Consider the following 19,977-nt stretch of genomic DNA (forward strand, 5'->3'; position numbering starts at 1 on the left):
GCTTCAATGTTGCTCTCCTTATCATCGACACTTCTGTTGTCGTAAGCATGAAATCGTAAGAAAAAAAGAAATTTCTCCAATTTTCAGTACCTAATCAACCTATCTATCGAGAATAAGCGTTTCAATTAAACACACAAATCGAGATTAAACGGGAATCAATTATATATATATTCAAACGAAGCGCCTTACTCTTTTTTTCTACAATATAATATTGCGAGTAAGAATCGCTCGGGTGCATTAAACGCTTCGTTGAGTTAATTAAGAGAACAGCGGCAGAATCGGCCAATTAAGCCGCCACACTTTTGCACTGCATAATAACGCAAAATACATGGTGTCGAGACTTCCGATCTCGTGCGATACACTTAATATAATATAGTCACAGAGACGACTTTCTAAGTTCGAGACAAATGCGACTGCATCGGTTACATGTATGTGTGCATACTTACACCCACACATATACTCATGTGTGGTGTACAATGGAGGTAACCTTTCACTTTGACGCTCGAGCCCGAGTGAAACCACATTTCCAACACTACTGTACACTCGGAACGCCATAATATATATACTTATAAACACTTACAGGATCGAGACAATTGAACTCGCTCTCGTTGCCCCGCGGAGACCTACTTCCAAAAACCTCCAGACACCGTATTATATACCTATACGAGTAGGTACTATCAAATCTCATAAGCAGCTCTCTTCTCTATACGTTATACAAAATCCGACCAACCACATTATGGGCTCGATGCATGGCATAAAAAATTCACCTCGCGCGCCTTTGTACCCATCGGCGCAGCCGCGCGTAGACCGGAAGCTCATCGGTCTGTAAAAACGAGCTGTTTAGGCCTTACCGTGCGTAACGCGGGATATGGAGTAATAACGCATATGTAACGCGTTAATACGAGGTCAAGACAAAAAAAAAAGTTTGTACCTTTGGTGGTTGAAAAAATATTATAGGTCGGGACACGTTAAGTCTACCTATTTTTGTACGTATATTATCCACTCGACTCTACCTCGTACGTATATTTGTGTAATACATGATAAATGTACACAAGCGCGTCTGGAGTTTAATTGTTTCAAGAGTATTCAAGTAAAAGAGGAGTCGGGCAATAAGACAAATGTGCCAAGACCACGCCACGCTCGTATACGCTCATGATGTATGCCATCAGCCACACGCGGTCGGTGGCTTTTTATTGACGCTCTTGAGTTTTCACGCATTGGCGTACTATCGAAACGTCCATCTCTTGACTTCTGGCTGTTGGCTCGTAATTGATGCGATCGATCCTCGAAGGGACGTGATCAAGACACTCGCCCGAAAGTAAACGAGTTTTCTCGATACAGCGAAATGATACCTACTTACTTTTTCTTTTAGCTACGTGCAGGTTGAAAAAATCGTTTCGATCGGTATGCGATCGGTACTGTTTTTTTTTTTTTTTTTACATTTTTTAATGCGCCGTTAACGTGGTTTAACCGTGTGCATTGAGCAAACAAGTTGTTTGTTTTTTTTCCAAGAAAGGAGTCTATTTAAAAATTGGCGCTTTTCCCAATTCGGTCATTGTGATTTATCCATTCTTCGAAAAATTTGTTCCTTAAAAACATCGTAAATAATATAACCGGTCTTGAACACGAGTAGTTTTCCGAATGCTTTATGTGATATAATTTTTTTTTTTTTTAAACAATTTTTTCGATACTACTTATTACACAGTTAGCAACCATTACATCTTAAATAAGAGAAAATCAATCTAAATACTTGCTTAAGTAGACGTTATTCCTTAAAAACGTGTTGATCGGTTTGCTTTGCAGAAAAAACATTATGAAAGTTGATGTGCAATATTTAGTTGTCTGGGAGTTACAAAGTGCACACCCACGCAATCGATATACGTCGACGAGTCTGGGCTGTACAAGCAAAATCTTCTTGAATTAAGAAGGAAGATGTGATTTATTAAAATGCTCCTTCCGTCTTGCGGCAATTAGGAAACCCTTGAGGAAACCCAAGCGGCTTAACTGCGCCCATCAATCAATCTTCGCTTGTACTTTGGCTTGTTGTCGATGGATTTCTTTTTTTTTTCTTCTTTTTTCGTTTCGCCTACACAGAAATACGGATCTTCATTCGGAACTATTTTACATATAAAGTACGTCTCTATGAGTAGTTATTTAACGTAATTCATCAAAAATAGTTTCAAATTGATTACATGAATAAGACATTTCGTAAAGTACTCTTCAAAATCAGCATTTGAATGAGAAATACGTCATTATTTCTGACTGTATTTTTAGAACGAAAAAGCTCTCGACATGTAAACGAGTCATTATTTAATATAACTAAGAAGTTCAAGATGCACGTCAATATTTGTATGACTAGAGCTGAAACGGTCAAATGGCAATGGTTTGCGTCATACGTTGTTAAATGAATGATTGTCCAAGTGCAGCATAATATTTTCTTGCATGTAAAGTGCTACAGAGGTACGTACCGTGGATTGAAAAAATTAAAAATAAATATATTCACGTTTTTTTTTTTCTTCTTTTTTTACCTTCGATTTGATATCAAGCGGCATGGGTATAAAGTTATTCTTGCCACTAATACATACTTATTGCATTTCGTTATTCTTCGAGCTGAGAGGCGTTATGTCTTCTAGTGAGATAAAAATAAATCACTACACTATGCATTGTGAAATGTTGCTTGATAAATTATACGAATAATACACGAAATGCGTGAGAATAAAAATAATACGATTCTAATAAAAATCTGATGCAAATCGAGGAAAATAAAGAAAACATGCAAAATCAATATTCTGCCGAGAAAACAGCTCGTTGAATTTCAATCGATTTTTACTTTTTCACGACATTTCATGGCATTTAAGTATCCGCATAACCTTTGACCCAAAAGCTCGAGGATGTTAAACAAAGCGTAACGCTGGCGTATCCAGTGCAATGAAATATTTATGAAAATCGATTTTACGAGCGAGTATAGGGGTATACACATACATAGAGCCAAAGAAGAGCGCCGGGGAGCGTAGAGAGCCAGTGCAGTCGGTGCGAATGCGCGGCCACCAACCAGGTCCTGTGGCGCAACGGATAACGCGTCTGACTACGGATCAGAAGATTCCAGGTTCGAATCCTGGCAGGATCGTGATATTTTTGTCTTTTTTTTTCATACCCACCATCTAAAGGTTTTTCTTTGAGTTTTTGCGGAAATGCGGTTGGAAAATGTTTTCCCTCCCATTAAGTGCTTCCTAGAAAATGCAGTCGAGCCTTTCGTCACACAAGGGCGACGATAAAGAGACTCTATGCAGCATGGATGTTTTTTTTTTCTTCAACGCTATCTCGTTCCTGACTATTGCGATATTTTCACAGCTTTTTTTTATGAATACTTACAAGAACAGAGAAACGATAAAATGTTGATTTACGAATACACTTAAAAAAAGAGGACACGAAGAATGTTTTTTTTTTTTTTTTTTTTTTTTGCTGATACAATAAAACATTAGTCCGTAGGCCGAGGCGAGTGTTTGTCCTTTGAAATTATAGTCATTCGCAGAGGTATTTCGAAATCTCTGAATTTACGCTTTGGTTAATCTCCGGTACTGCGTGACGTGTTTGGAGCAGATAAATCGTTATTTCTCATTTATCTAGTCTAGCACTACTAAATGGTCCAATTTCATCATACCTGTATCACCACAAAAATCTTTATTATCAGCCATACAAACTTACAATCCCAAATCCTTGTCGATATCGACTGTCACCAAGTTTATCGCCTTTGAATCCTGAAAGGTCTGATCGCGAGATTGTTTAGTCTACGTAGTTTTTGTAGAGGTAATAATTTCAGGTGAAAGTCACCTAATTTTTTGCTTTATTCATCAGAATTTATTGCAAGTACCATTTATACAATTTTCAGTCCTGCTGGCCTTCAATCTATATACGCTTGTATCAAAAACTGCCCTTACTAACGAAAAAAAAAAAAAAAAAAAAAAAAAAAATTTCATACCACGCTTTTATCTTCCAAATACTCCCATGTTTAGATATACCGAATGCACAAGTCGAGGGCATTGACAACCAAATTTTTCCACCTATCCACGTCGAGTAATCGAATTCTCGCCCCACAACTGCACACCCCAAGAGCGTTGAGTAAGTGTAGTGGTAACGTTTTCTTTTAAAAGGTCGTACGTATAGGTATATTTTTAGAGGGCGAATGTGTTGTCGAGATGGTAAAAAAGAGATAGTTGCCGCACATTCCGGACAAAGCCACGGCCTTTGATGTGCACGCGCGAGCTAGATAGATCCGTTCTCGGAGATTCTTCTTTTTTTTTTTTTTTTTTTTTTTTGCTTCATGTGCGACTGCTGCGTCGCTACTTTGCTTCGGATGTATAGAGTCGACGGCGCAGTTGCTCAATGGGTTTTCCGTCCGCGTCTCTGTGGGTTACAAAGTGAGCTTTAAAGGTATTCTTCTATTTTTTTTTTTTTTTTTTTTTGTAGAGCTGTGTTGGCATTTCTTTCAGTTGTAACGTACCGGTGGAAAATCTGCACGTGAGTGCACTCAATAAACGGATTGCAAAACCGTGAAACGTACCTCGCAATGAAAGCACCACTGATTTGGTACATAATAGTAAAATAAACTATCGACAGGTAAACGTTTCTCAACACGAACAATAAGATTTAAATTATTACCGCCTTTTTTTTTTTATATATTTCATCACGCGATAGTCGGTTGAGTTCGTTTTCCGTTGCTTCATATTTTATTGAAGTTGGTACTCACAAACTATTTCGTTGAGCAATAGAGCAATGAAAATATAATTACAAGTAGCTCAAAGCACATGTATTATTGAAGACTCGCGTAATACTTTGATGCCGAAAACTTTTAAAAGAGAGAACGCGTCGAATTCAATTCGCCGCTCAACTTTACCGCTTTTTCCTCCCATCGGTCTCAGCCTCCTTCCGCTCGAAATAGAAAAAAAATCCTGAGAAAAAAAAAAAATTCTCATCAACTTTTTCCCCTGTTTCCGCGAAAAGTTCCGATACTTTCACTTCTGATGTTCTTCTTCCGCGAGACAATTACTTTGGCGACACGAAGCGTATCGCGTACCATATATATATACGTATACGCTTCCATCGATCTTTTTTTTTCCTCCATTTTCCACCGTAGACCCGTTTTTCTCGTTTTCCTCTTATAAATTTGATCGAATCACTGCCTTCCGTAAACTGTTCTTGCGGATTTTAATTTTTACATCGAGCTTGCCTCAAAATAAATTGCTTACACTACTTCACTCATCATTTTTGCACAGGTAAACTTTTGACGATTTCATTAGTGCGACATTGACAGACTTTGGCGCAATGGATGTTTAGACGCTTTAAAGGAATCTTTTCGTTTTCCTCAATAAATTACATTTTTTTGCTTGTGAATTTTTTTTTATTCATCGATATTCACAGTAGAATACCGAGAAAAGTTTTTTCCTAACAGATAAGTACAATGCATAATTTATGCATTGAATTTGATTGTACGCTATTTAAAATTAAATATTCGAGTACTTTTCCAAACAATTATACTTTTTAAATATTTTTTTAAGGCATTGTATTTGCTAGAAAAAGTTTTTAGCAAAAAAAAAATAAAACAAAATCCGTGCTCAAGTCTCGGCATTGGAATAATAATAATAAAAAAAAACAACTTTATCCTTGCTCTCAGTTCCTAAGTTAGATCCGCTCCTGCGAAGCTTATTAAACTACGATTAAAAACGCGTTAATGCGGCTGTTTTTGTTTTGTATTCCAGAAGCTCAGGTTTCGGTCATATTTTCCACAACTATACAATAATTGCCACTGGCTCTCAATTACTACCGTCGTTTGTACAGTAACAGTTAGTTAAACAACAGGGGAAATAAATAGTAGACGCTACGCGATTTAATTAGGTCTCAGTTGAGAGATTGGAAATCACAAGGATGTTGCGTTTGTTCAACTGCTTATTTTATTTTGTTTTTTTGCAAACATTCACAGATTAAATGTGGCTTCGCGCACATTTAATAGCAAAATTAGATGCCGGAAGGAGCTTACAATTCATTTGGTGCAATTAATCGTTCGTTTCTTTCTTTTGAATGAAAATTTTTATTTCTTACATCTCTAATTGATTCCACCCGCAAAGTGTTCGCTAATCGGATTATACTCGTTTGCGCAATCACCAGCTTACCTGCAGATGATGTGATGTAATCCGATACAAAAAAATGTTTATTTGAAAAGGGTTAGAGATTTTAATTAATTGTTATTGGGGGCGTGATTTACAATTGTCATCTAGTTGGATTATAGATATTCAGAGTCTTTGTGGGAACTAATTATCCTCAACGGCACGAAACCGTAACTTGAATTATCGATAGACATTAATTAACGAGATTTTCAACGCACAGACAATTTTACAGGTGGTAATTTTCTTTTGCCCGTTCGTGCGCGTGAAAGGCAATCAAAGCGCTATTTCGAGGTGAAAAATTATCTACACACATCATGTATGAATTGTAAAATTACATAAGCTTTTCCTACACAGCAGTGCATTTTCTTTTTACCATATGATTCCACAGAGAACTATAAAATCATTTATGTGAATGTATCCTCATGATAATATTTTATCTTAATGAAAAAAACTTCTCTAACGGCAAAATAAAAGAAAAGTGAAAAAAAAGTTTCAGCACCGCGATCAATCAAAACTTCGCTAACATGGCTGAGCGAATCAATCAACCATAGTCCAACCGTAAAAAACCGCACGCCCAATGAACCCTAAAACTCACGATCCTGAAAAGAAAGCGTAAAAGTATTACCGAAGAAAAAAAAAGATAAAATACAAAAGACCCACAGATTTTACCCGTGACATCGTACCACATCTAAAGAGAGACCTTGGCCAAATGTACATATACCAATTCCTTGTGTATCACCTGGCAAACACATAATTATTATTGTACCAATAATGGCTACCGACGTCGCGTCGCGTCGATTCACCAACACGTGTACTTTATAAAACACGCATCGCACGTATGGCTAGTTCTGGTATACATGTGTACTCTTTTGTGTTAAAGCCAGAGCGTATCTCATTGTTTACCCTATCAGTTGATCGCGATTGCTTTTTTTACGCGTTTTCAAAGCATGTAATACACATATAGATGGGAGGGTTGATGGTTTTTCGCGTCTTTATCTGTCGTTCTACTTTTTTTTCCATTCACGTTATGAGAATAGAGCTTGGGTTTGTTATATCAAGTGTATAATTACGCGAGTTACGCAATAGTTAAAGACTGTCCTTGAACTTGTATCTGTTCGATGATTAGTCCAGTACATATAGTACGTTTAGATTGTTAAAAAAAAACAGAAAAAAAATGTCTTTACTTCTAAAAACAATTTTAAATGATGTGGATACATGGTGTCATATTAATTGAAGAAGATGGGCGTACAAGGTGGTCCGTGTGTTTACGTCAGAGCAAATGATTCAAATAGTATGGGTAACGTCACGCTCATTTTTTACACTTGACATCCAAAAAAAGTTCACACCAAACGTAGAAAAAAAAAACAAAACAAAAAAAAAAGTCACTTGATTTAAGACTTGTACGTTTATATACATACGAAATATGTGTGCCATTAGAACAGAAGCGCGATAAAGTAATTGGTAATTTGGTCAAACGTGAATATATTCACGGTTAATTTGCACATTCATTGATTTAATCGACCGTCAGGAGGATTACGAGGCGCGCGCAAACCCACGAGACGTGTAACATTGTTATTCAAATGTATGCCTCTGCGTAAGAAATAATATATGCTAATCGAATATAGTGTATCACGTGCACGGCTCGATTACGAATTTCGGGTTCGTTTGAAAAGTACCCACCAAGAGCTTTTTTTTTTTTTCTTTAAAAAAATTTTCCCCAAACGCCTATTGTATTGCACTTTGACATCGAAATCTCAGTTTCGGTCAGAGGTAAGTAACTCACTGATCGAGTTGTAGCGCTACATTACTCATAAATGAGGTTCCCGAGCGCTATTACATTGATGCAGTTTAATGGGCTTGATCGACTATGGAGAGAAACTCTGTTACGTAAGAAAAAAAAAAAAAATAATAATTAATAAATAAACAAGAAAAAAAAAACCAAATAAAAAAAGTAAAACATCACGGAATTCCACGCGTATACGTATGTAGACGACGAGCGTAATTAAATTCAATTTACGTAGCGACCTACTTGATGCGTGTTCCACTTTGTGCACTACATACACATGCCCTCTCGCTCCTCCTTGTCTATGACGTTCGGCAGGTATGTTCCTTTGGGTTCTCCACTATGTGTTTTTTTTAGATCGAAATTTTACTTTTAAATGAGCTCCGGAAAAATCGAGGATCAGCTGGGTGCCAAGTGTTTTTCCGACACCTACATTCGTGCCTGAAAAGTTTTGCCAATCGGTTTAGATCGACCCGTAGTCGATTTCCTTTTTTTTGTCACTGTTCGCTGTAGACGCCGTTGATTGATTGTTGCGAATCTAGTGATGCATGTGTTTGGCAAAGGATTCAAACGTTTCAACGTACTTTTTTAGTACTCGGGATTGTTTTTGGGAAGGAGTGAGTTTATTCGTTTCAGATGGTGTGTTGGTACATGAAGGTATAGGATAAGAAAGTTTCTAATGTGATTTTTCGTGCCATCGGATGGGTAATTATTATACTCATAGAGACAACAAAAAGTACTAAAAGCGCTCGAGCAAACGTATAAATGCAGCTTGGAACCCATTGGACGTAAATATATTGTAATCGCAATCGATAATGTTCCATCCACCGAACGGCACGTGTTATTTATTCGTTGTCATTCGACTACATGGTACACGATAAGATGACACGACAAAAGACATTGTACTTTGGGTATTAAATTTGTAACGAGTACTATATAGTTATATATGCATCGTGACAAATTATCAAGCGCACGAAGACAAAAATAAACACCGTTCACCTGCAATGAGTCATCGCTACAAAGTGCAGCTCGGATAAGAATCGCGGACTAATTGTTTGCCAACTGATACTAAGATGATGTATTATTCTTAATCACCTGTACTCAATTGCATAGTCATCCGTTAAAACTATAAATCGCCAAGTTGAAATTCAATCGGAAGTCATTGACTGGTGAATAGAATGAATCCCAAAATGGGAATTTACTATTTATCGTATAGCGGCGAAACTCGCGACCCTCTTTCTTGTTTTATTTTTTAATAACCTTACGTTGCGAATGTCCTCGTTCTCTCTCTCTCTCTTATGACACATGTACATATATTTCACGTCCGGTTGACGGCTCTCTTCGAGATTCAAGCCCATCCCTTCCATCTTGCTATTGTTGGGTCGCGCCCGCTTTCTTTCTTTGTACCTCTACTCTTCATCATCTACACATGTATTTATCGTACACGTAAACACAAAAAGGAAGAGTCCGTTGATCTCGGCTCACCATTGTATCCTCCTCTGCAACGAGCACTTTTTTTTTTTTTTTTTTTTTTAGGCCTTAATTTTTTTTGTCTCGTTGCTAGAGTATTTTTAGCTGGTCAGCGCGTAGGCACACATATGTGTGTGCGTGCAATGCATTCTTCTTAACATGAACGATTATGAAGGTACAGCAGTGAATATTTTCACGTGAATATGGAACGTATAAGGGTTATCTATGTAAAAAATGAGAGATAGGCTCCTTTGTTATTTTTCCCCCGTTTAATTCGTAGAGTTGGCAATTTGACGCACATCTAATTGATACAGTACTTGAGAAAGTAATTTTTATTCGCCAAAATAAGTGCATTATAGTTCAATAAAAAGCAATTATCGAAGAGAAAAGATTCAAGGTACTTGAAAAAGTATTTAAATATTTTGCATGAAATGCTTTACAATAAACATTAATATCAAATGTGTATTGCACTAAAAATAAAATAAAAAAAAAAACAAAAAAAAATTGTTCTCGATATTGTATCGTGATTAGTGATGAGTATGAAATATTTTTTAGCAAAAATTATGCAGTACAGTTTATTCGAGAAAAAAAAAAATTTCAAAGTGTTTAAAAACCCATTGAAAAAAATTGTGCCAATGTATCTGCTTAAATTGCAGAGGTACGAATACTCTATAATATAGATAGACAGGTAAATTTCATGAGTGTTCTCCGAAAACTCGAAAGTAATATCTTATCATCAGCGTTTCATTTCAATCAAGCACCCGCAATGGTCTTAAACTCCTTTTCTCTCTCGCAAAAGATTATTCATTGCGCAGAGGATTTCCCTCTTGCGTCCGCGTAATTGATATAACGCGCTCTGTGCACGCAATTTCGCGATGCGGATTTCATAATACCCCTCTCCTTTCCTTCCCTGTGTACCAAAGCACCTACTCCAGATCTCCGCTTTCAAAAACAGCAATCGATAAACTACAGCAAACGAAGGAAGCTATCCAGTTTTTGTCTCTGCATTGCATATAGTTTTTTACCATTAAAACAAAAAGGCCCACTCGGGCCGTTAGCTAAATAAATTAAATCGCCCTCGGGCATCCTCATATACATGTTATGTCCCTCTCCGCTGCACACAAGAATCCTGTTATATGGTGTAAGTGCATCACTGGGGTTTGGGTGTACAACCAGAGGCCATCGAGAAAGGCTCCTCGGACCTTATATTATTATACCTATACGTACATGCAGCAACACCTTTTTCTCCTTCGCGCTCTCTTAACTTCTTATTCTCTATGTGTGAGTGTATGTATGTATATTTGTATACTCACTACCGTGCCTCCATACGTATACACAAAACAGTTGGTGGAGGTACGGAGGCACGGCCGGTTGCCCTCGGCTGGCCAGCACGCGAGCATGACCATCGGCCTACGATGACCCAACTGTTCGCCGATCTAAGCAAGGATAAGCTCCCTCTTGTCCGCTTTTATTACACGTGCACGCGTGTATATATAGGCCCAAACATCTGACAGATGGACGTTTCTTATTTTTCGTTTCGTTTTTTTTTTTCCATTTCCATATACAGGAGGTGCATAAGTGCAGTGGGTATACATATACATAGGCGTGCTCCTGACTTTTTGCGATTGTTTGATTGTAACATTTTTTCGTATCACCCACATGCGTCTTATACATCGCGTTGGAACAAGTTTTTTTACGCGTGTTTCTACGCAAAATCCACAAATAAGTCTAAAAATACGATTGTTCGTCATCCTGCAATCGCTTCTCTGCGACGGTATCCTATACTTAATCTTGCTCTCTTTGTTGAACAATATCCTGTTGCGCAAGCGCTAATGAAGTAGTGAGAGCTGCTGACGATACGGATAAGGTATACGCGCGCAAAAGCCGATAGAGCGGAAAAATCAGTGTTTTCACTTTAGTCGGGTCTGTATTGGAAATTAAGTGCCACTCTTTGGTTAAAGTATGGCGTTGATATTTATTTTCGTTTGATTACGCGCGCGCACTAATCGTAGTGGCTCTTCGTTAAATTTTCTCAATTTTTCTGCATTTCGTTCTTTAACCAGGGCAACGGAGTATACTTGAATATAGCCTGCAGCGCAATCGAATACAAGCGCATATACACAATACGAGAGCGTGTTGAAGTCCACGAGTGCAATAGAGGCTTATGTAAGCGAGGCTTGGCTGTGAATTTTTTTTTATTTTTAATTTTTCTTTCAAGCGCATAATGCGTAGGCGTGCTGATGTTATACCGTAGAGCTGTTTTTTTTCCACGATCGCGATGATTTTGTATTGAGCGATTGGCGATGATTATCCAAATTGATTAATTACAAGTTATGATTGCGTGTAAGACGTATTATTTAGTGACAGATGCGTATGCCCCCTCATTTCTCTTGTCAATTTTAATGGTAATAATGACGCGCGTGGTACTTATATGCCCAACAATGGCCAAGCGTGTTTGTGGTTAAAGTAATGTTCACGCGGTAAAATTAAAGCATATTTCACTGTATGCAGAGCGACCGAGACAAGCGCTCCATTGTCCTCTTTCTAGCTCGCGGGTTAATCTTCTTTTCGTCCCAGCTGACAACGAGCGTGCATTGTTCTCTCGGTGGTAAACAAAGAAAAAGAGTAACCTGAAAAATCGCGAAAATAATCTTGCGTCTGCGAAATCAAGATGATTCTTGACCTTCGCTCGGCAACTCCAGCTGGTGATCGCGATGACTCAGAAGAAGCCGTAGAGGGGAGGGAGGGAGGAGCGCGCGAAACTCGTGTACATACTTAGGAGGCGAAATCCGGTTTTCTACCGTGCGACAGATGCGGGCGCGGGACTGATACTCACGCGCGTACATAGATAGGCATGTACAACCTGCATCTTTTGAGATTCGCGCTTTGAATCCTCCTTGTGCTTTATGGACACACCACGTTATTGTTGACTTCGTTACGGGCATCTCTAATGCTTTGAGCGCGTGAATTTTATACATACAAAATATTGAATCGAGTAATTAAATTTGCCAACACCCACGTGCGATTAAAATCAATTTATTCTTTGTTTTTACAGGTTATCGTTGTTCCAATGACGCGATGACACTGCATTGGTGGATGCACTGGTTCTGGGTTACGGCACAAATTGTCGGTGAGTTTTTCAAAGTCATCAAGTGCATGGTATTGTACTTATACAGTGCAAGTATTACTTACTTGGCGATTTTTGTGCAAAAAAAAAAAAAAAAAAAAAGGCCTTGCAAGTACTGTCAACTCATGCGTTATATAATCTGGTTGTAAAACGCGGGACGTCAAAGAAAAAATTGGTGCTTTTTAATGAACAAGACTCGTAAAATTCAATCGGGATCGCAATCAGGTTGTCAGTAGCGACTTTCTCTCATTATTTAAAAATTGACAATCAACATTGAAAACAATAAAATAAACTCGCCACTAGAAGCACATCATTAGCCTCTATTGGGAGTAAATTTAATGAATATATTTTTTATCCTTTTTTTTTTCAATTAAAATTTTAAATAACAAGTTAAAAAATAGCGCGTATACACCAGCGTACAAGACATTAACGTCCAAGCAAAGCCAAACACAAAGCGAGCGCAACAAGAAAATTTTCAATCCAAACGATCAATTTCCCCTCCGTCGAGCGCTCCACCCGAGTTTCCGCTCCAATTGTCGGGCCATTAAACTCCAAGCCTCCTCCGGTCTTAACGATCTCATTAGGGCGCGCGCACGAAATCGGCAATTTGGCCGGAACAATGGCCTCTATATTTTTCTCTCTCCCCGTGCACGTTCCTCCCGACGATTCAATCCTGAAAACCCTAATGTGTGTCCAGTGGCCCTGACAAGCCCACCGACAACCCACCGGCCCGAAGAGCCGACGACATCCTCGCCAGGGATCCTCCAGAGCTCGATGCTGGACCACACGACGGCCGAGACCCTGGCCAAACTCCAGCAGAACTACAGGATCGCCAAGGCCATTGGCCTCCCCGTGGATGGACCATCGGAGAGCCTCAGGATGCTGGTCACCACGGACTCCCCCAAAAGTCCCCTCCGGATCACCGACGGCCCTGTCGCACCCCCGAGCCCAAACGGAACGAGGTTAGTGTCTCACTGTACTAGTTGTTGAGCCGTACATGGTGTATTGATTGGTCTCTCGTCGTGTAGCTCCCCGTCCGTAAACGCGACGCTCAGCCCAACGCCACCGGACAAGACGACGTGGACAACGCAAACCGGCCGCGTGCCCGGCAAGAAGGAGGCCAAGATCACGTCGATCGTGGGCTACGTGAAGCCGTCGCGGTCGAAAAACAAAACCCTGACGAGCACGGTGGTGCCGACGAGCAGTGAGGAGCCGCTCACCGTGATGCCGCTCAGGGAGGACCGGGCCAACTCCATCGGTAGGGATGACCTGCCGATCGGCAATCGGTCCATGGTGCTGGTGGCCGGGGGCAGGGAAGAGACGCGGCTCGTCGCCACGGCTGCGTCGGTGCTCGATGGTTCGTATATACATACATATGTATATACATGGGGTTGATCGACGTCACGTGTGTATACTTGTGTAGTAGATACGGTTCTTGCGAGCCGAGGTATTACGCAACGTGTACGTGAGAAATGAAAGGGAAGAAAAATTGAAAACGTGGGGGTTCTTTTGTGCATGGAAATCAGAAAGAGGGACTGAGAGGGGGGTGGGCTGGGGGTACAATTTTTCACGTTGATCATAGACACGAGGGGGTCTGACGTTGACGGATGACACGCGCGCGTTGCCGGTGAATTGGAGGCTTGATCGGAATTACAGGAGAGACTGGGACACATGTATAAACGCGTGAGAGAGAGAAAGAAAAAGGACATCAGACGATGGTACGGACATTTTTTTAACTATGCTACGAGATCAAAGTGTCTTCATTTTATTCATTTATTTTTTTTTTTTTATTGAAAGCTTGCTATACGGTTTACCATAACTTAATTTAAAAAAAAGTACATATGCAAGAAATCAGCGTAAATGTAATTGTAGATGACATCATTGACCTAATTCATATGCATTCGTATAAAAAGAGATGTTGTACCGTGCCAACGCTACGTCGACTCAGCTGTCGTTGACCCCCTTTTTTTTCGCATCGTCTCAAACACAAAACCCTATTTTCACGTAAACTCCATATTGTACTTCTCAAACTTTTTCATATACGAAACAAAAAAAAAAGAGGTCCATTTTACAGAATTGCGACCATTTGCTCGAAATACAGTAAAAGTTCCTTTTTTTCACGACACACTCGTATATTTTTAACCGAGTGGCTTTACCTCTTGGAAAGAAATATCGATCTTCCCGACGTATTATCCCGAAATTAATGTACCATTCGATTGTTCCCCCGTAGCTGGTACGGCTGGCGACTCTACAAGACTGGGCCGAGCCCGGGGCACTTTTATCAACGAATTCCAGCACGAGCAGCGGACGCTGGACGAACAGCAGCAGCAGCAGCAGCAGCAACGCAATGGTGGTAACGAAGAGGGGGAGTCGCGAAAGACGAGCTCCGAGTCTTACGTGACGGAAATCGCGGCGATAACCGGGAGCTGCTTGGCTGTCGTTGCGCTGCTCAGCACAGTGGGCAGTGTCGGGTTTATCATGTACAGGTACCTACTTTTTATTAGTATTTTTTTTTAAATTATATGTAATGAATAGAAAGTGAGTACTGATCGAACGTCGTTTCAGACGGAGATATCTCAATCCACCGCAGACTCTCAACAGCGACAAGTGTAGCAACCCCGACAGCTCTGGGTACATCGACGACTCTACGATAAGGGTAATGGTTTGCGATTGTTTTTTTTTTTTTTTTTTTTTTTTTTTCCCACATTGGGTGGCTTTGGTAACTCGATTCTTTCAATTGTTTCAGGACAACTCGGAGGAGATGTACAGTTTGGACAACGACTCGTTTCTGAATTCGCTGGAGGCGATGACGATACAGAACTACTGGACGGACAGCGTCAAGCACACGAAGCTGTGACCCTGTGGGTACTACGCGCCGAGGGTACAAACAACCGTAGTGGGTTATATTTTTTCACGAGAAGAAGAAGATAAAAGGGAGATCCTGGCGATCCGAAGCACCGAGTGAAACTGAACTGTTTGAGTAACGTGGATAAACGTAGTTTGTAGAACATTTGAGGGAGTACACTTTATTAGTTTATGCCCACGGGGCTCAATTCGACGTGTATCGTGTATTATATATTTCGAAGGATTTACGTATAATGTAGTTCTGATGGCTCTTTATCGAAGATGATGACAAAAAAAGGAGTCAATAGGATATATATATATAGAGAGAGAGATGAAGAGTGCAATAATTCGATGTACTTTCAAGTGAATATATACATATATATTCTAACTTTAATGTTAAGACGATTAAATTAAGCGATAAGTACAAATAATGACGAAACAGGCACCGCCTGTTTAATACGTGTATGTACAGTTTTCGTTGCTCCTTCTAGATGATATTGAGAAGGGACTCGTATTTTTATTTTACGTCGGAGAGATTTACTTGAAATCTTGTTTCTTACTTTCTTTCTTTATTTTTTTTTATTTATTAATTGTTTTTTTTTCTACAGAAATTGAATAATGACACTGCTTTTAATTCCATCCAATGATTAATGATTTACAATCAATGAGGATATATCCTGCAATTTTTTATGTAAACAAAAAAAATGTATTGCACGTTCGAGACGAGAAGTATAATTTTTTCATAGACACGATGTGTCGTGAGTGTGCACACGTGTACGGCTGTAGTGTTTTTTTTTCCTCCCAATTGTACATGAAATTGCGAATACATTTATATAGAGCTGTAAGACATATCGAAAAGATTTTTTTATCAAACAGTATTTTAAGTTGCACCGCAAACTAAGTCGATAACTGTACTGAGAGAGTCTGTGTCTCTCTGAGCTCTGTCCTTCCCTCCTTACACGAAAAAATTAAAAGTAGCTTTACTCCTAGTATAGAGTATCCAATGCGATTTTTTTGATGACAGAATTTAGTGATATTATACACGTGAATATATATTTTTTTATTACAACCCATAAAAATATCAATGTAGCATTATTGTTTTATTCCAATAGTTTTATTTTCGAGCAAGTGTCAATTTTTGTAAATATCAGTCAATTTGAATGATAAAAATTTAAGTTTCTTGTGTCATTTGGTTGGTAAAAACATGGAAATAATCATCAATGCTTGCACGATACTTTCAACCGGATAACAAATTTTAAAATCAAATACATCGCTGTAAATTAAAATAAAAGTAGATTTATTTTGTTATAAAGATAAATCAATGTTACTCAGCGAAAAAAAAAAAAAAAACTGTTTTCTTTCTGTCGATGATAAGTAGTTTCCCATGCAATAACGTAATGGATGTTTTTTCCAAACGCCAAAGTGATTCAAGCGAAAATGTAATGAAAATCTTTCTTCGAACTTCACGTCTACGGTTTACTGTCGCTTAATTGAAAAAAAATCTTCAGATAACTCGTTACAAAGTGCGTACTCTTCTACAACTGTAATATCAACAGATACATTGTCAAACACTTTTTTTTTTTTTTTTTTTTTTGTTTTGATTCATTTGATTACCATCACACACATTATTGAACTGTATCGAGAGAGAAAGACAGTGTGATTTCGTTTAATCGAAAACTGTCGCGTCGGACCAAAAGAAGAATTAAAATTTTTTCAAGTAGAAAATATAGTCAAATGAAATTGTATTCGCTCTGCCTTTTGTGAAATACACACCTCACGGGTAATCCACATCCACACATCCACATATCTATGAGGCAGCAAACCATCGAGCCTATCAATTTTTTTTCAATCTTTTTATACACGCATTAGTATTGACAAATGTAGTTATTATTTTTATAGTTTACAAAAAAAGAACGTATTTGTAAGTATATATATAAATATACGAAAAAAGCAATGAATCGAGAGCTTTATGCTAGTAAATCTTGTACTTAATTGTTAGTCGATAAATTATTAAAATGAAATAAACGATGCAAAAGATTTTGGTTTAAAACCATCGCAACGATAAATTATTAATTATTTTCGGTTTAACCATACGAAATTGTAAGAAACACGAAGCATTTGCTATCATTCATTCCATTAGCTAATAAGCGAATAGTTGAACAACGATATCGACATGATTCCTGAAAAAAAAAAGAAAAATTTATTCACGTCACACAAACATTTACACCAACAACACGTACAACATATTAGTATATGCGATTTACGCGCGAGCTTTTTAGACATCAGAAGAAATCTTCTTCAACATTAGTGTTTAAGTATAGCATGTAGAAGTTAGATTCAATTATATTTCTATACGAATGAATTGTAAATGTCGAGAGTGAAAAAAAAAAAAAAAAAAAAATTGTATGTCGTGTGAAAACAAAGAGAGCGTAGACTTACACGTTTGTTGTTGTTTTTTTTTTTCCTATTTCACATACACGAAGAACGGAGAAAAAAAAAGGTGACGAAAGATCATGCGAAACTTGATTCATTTCGTGATTTGTAGAATATAGAGCGACGATACGTAGGTATTTGTGCTCGTGTGACCTCAAGATCTTCGTCATTGTAAATAAATGAAGAAAACAAAGAATGAAAACTGTTTTTCAATATTACCCCTCGCCCGTACACAGATTAATACGACTATTCCAGAAAATCTTATTACACGGGTATGTATATGAATGAAAAAAAAAAAAAAAAAAAAAGGATATAATCACTCGCGACAAATACGTTTTGATGATCAACGCTCGCAAAAGCAGTCAAGGATCTTTCGTTGCGCGTACACCCCCTAAAAGGTATTAAAACGCAATATAGACCGGATCGTGCGTTTTAATGGCTCTTCCCGACTCTCACCGCCTCACCTCGACGCTCGGTCTTACTACACTCTGGCGGCCTTGTTGGTAAAATTGTTTTTCCCCCGCCTCCTTGGATCCCCCCGATGAAGTAATTTTTTCACGCACGAATTGCATAAATATGACATTTATTTTTCTTCTTTTGCCATGGAAGGGCTGATTAAATTGTCCCATATCCCTCAATTTATCGTCTTGCTCGTGCAAAAGCGTGTCCTTATCATTTTTGACGATTATTGGGATTATTTCGATACCGATTGTGCGTGCGTACACGCGTTGCTACGACATGCTTTAGGGATTGCATCGTCGCTTACAACAACTTTCGCGACCGAGAAAACGTAGTAAGCGAAACGTGCAAAAATGAGAGCTCCGAGAGGTGAATCACGTAATGCGAACATCGATGCGCGATAAAAGCGCGCGCGCGCGGTGTGATTCATCTGCTGGAGTTTAAAAGTAGTCGAGAGAGAGAGAGAGAGAGAAAGAGTTGATGTTTCAGGAGAGGAGGTCCTTGGCGGTGTGGAGCTCGAGGGCATCGGGGGGGACTGTTTTGCGCTTTGTACGGGCGAATTTTTGGAGTCCCCTGTTGGTGACGGTGCCTTGACCCTCTACCGTGATGTATTGCTCGAGAGCGCGTCCGCAGGGATCCCTGGATTTCTTGATCGATCGAAGGATTTTCAAGAGAGTTTTTCAAGATTTATTTTTAGAACGTAGCTCTTTGCGCGATGGCGATGCTTATTTCATGTCGCTTAGGGTTGTGTGGATGTTGCGTGTGGAGAGAGAGAGTTAATTTTTTTTTTTTTTTTTTCGCTCTACTGTTGATTTTCTGTTCACCGAGCCTGAGAGAAGTAAATTAAATTGAAGTTTCGAATTTTTTAGAATCAAACGGACTTTCCTGATGCACCATTTTTTTTTAACGAATGAATCAGTCGCTTCTCTGTTGTTTTCATAATAAAATTCATAAATTAATTTTTTTATCACAATTTACCAACAAATTTGATTTTATAAAAAATTATCTGAGGTAGTCAGATACCTAAAAATTATTATCACTTTGGATTATTCTTTAGAGTAGTTTGAACAAAATTTTTTGTTGTACTGCAATTTATATTATCTGAAGTTAGATGTTATTCCGTATTTTATGTCAGTCGTGCTCGTAAATAACTTAAAGTTTGTGTCAGTCATTGTAAAATAAAGGTAATTTTTTTTTAGGAAGATAATAAAAAAATTTTTAAGTCATGAAGTACTGTTTCAATAACGTTCAAAAATTCTTTGATTTATAGCATTAACTAATTTAAATTAAGAAAACTATTAATGTAAATAACTGAATAAACAAGTTATTCTTGACTATTTAAATCAGCTTGCAAACTTTTATGTACATGTATCTACGTACAAAACTAAAAAGTTATAGCTGTATGTACTGTTTAATATAGTTTATGCCTCATGATTGAAAAAAATTACTTTATACATTTAATTTTTTATATTCCTACTTATTGAACATGCTCGTGGAATTTTTTTAAAAATATCAATTATTGACTAGCAAAGAATTATCTACATAGTACCATAAAACTCGTACAAATTGTTTGCATTCTACAGCAATCATAAAATAAAATATTACAATTACGATGGAGTTTATGTTACGGCAATAAATAAAAGAATTTTTGTGCAACACGATGATTTAACATGACTCTAAGATATATAAACAATAGCGAA

The 19,977-nt window shown here is 38.2% G+C and overlaps 1 protein-coding gene and 1 non-coding gene across 2 annotated transcripts; both read left to right on the top strand.

The window, feature by feature from the left end:
- The first annotated feature begins 3,054 nt into the window (after nucleotides 1–3,054).
- TRNAR-ACG (transfer RNA arginine (anticodon ACG)) lies at nucleotides 3,055–3,127 on the top strand. The gene has a single exon. It is a non-coding gene; the product is annotated as a tRNA-Arg (tRNA).
- A 9,348-nt stretch (nucleotides 3,128–12,475) lies between these two features.
- Nucleotides 12,476–16,965, top strand: LOC106639177 (uncharacterized). Its single transcript, XM_089594227.1, has 6 exons — nucleotides 12,476–12,544; nucleotides 13,239–13,503; nucleotides 13,570–13,898; nucleotides 14,772–15,027; nucleotides 15,107–15,197; nucleotides 15,288–16,965. The coding sequence occupies exons 1-6, from the start codon at nucleotides 12,493–12,495 to the stop codon at nucleotides 15,396–15,398; spliced, it is 1,104 nt and encodes a 367-aa protein (XP_089450353.1). The 5' UTR covers nucleotides 12,476–12,492; the 3' UTR covers nucleotides 15,399–16,965.
- The last annotated feature ends 3,012 nt before the right edge of the window (nucleotides 16,966–19,977 follow it).

The sequence above is a fragment of the Copidosoma floridanum genome, unplaced genomic scaffold, assembly GCF_036245765.1.
Source record: "Copidosoma floridanum isolate Cflo_tuat_1 unplaced genomic scaffold, Cflo_Japanese_pri ptg000021l, whole genome shotgun sequence".
NCBI classification, from domain to species: domain Eukaryota; kingdom Metazoa; phylum Arthropoda; class Insecta; order Hymenoptera; family Encyrtidae; genus Copidosoma; species Copidosoma floridanum.

Bases quoted from the DNA above. Each gene is read 5' to 3' on its own strand.
- LOC106639177 (XM_089594227.1), top strand. From the start codon at position 12,493: ATGACACTGCATTGGTGGATGCACTGGTTCTGGGTTACGGCACAAATT. The intron at 15,028-15,106 runs GTACCTACTTTT...ACGTCGTTTCAG, and splicing joins GTCGGGTTTATCATGTACAG to ACGGAGATATCTCAATCCAC. The intron at 15,198-15,287 runs GTAATGGTTTGC...CAATTGTTTCAG, and splicing joins TCGACGACTCTACGATAAGG to GACAACTCGGAGGAGATGTA.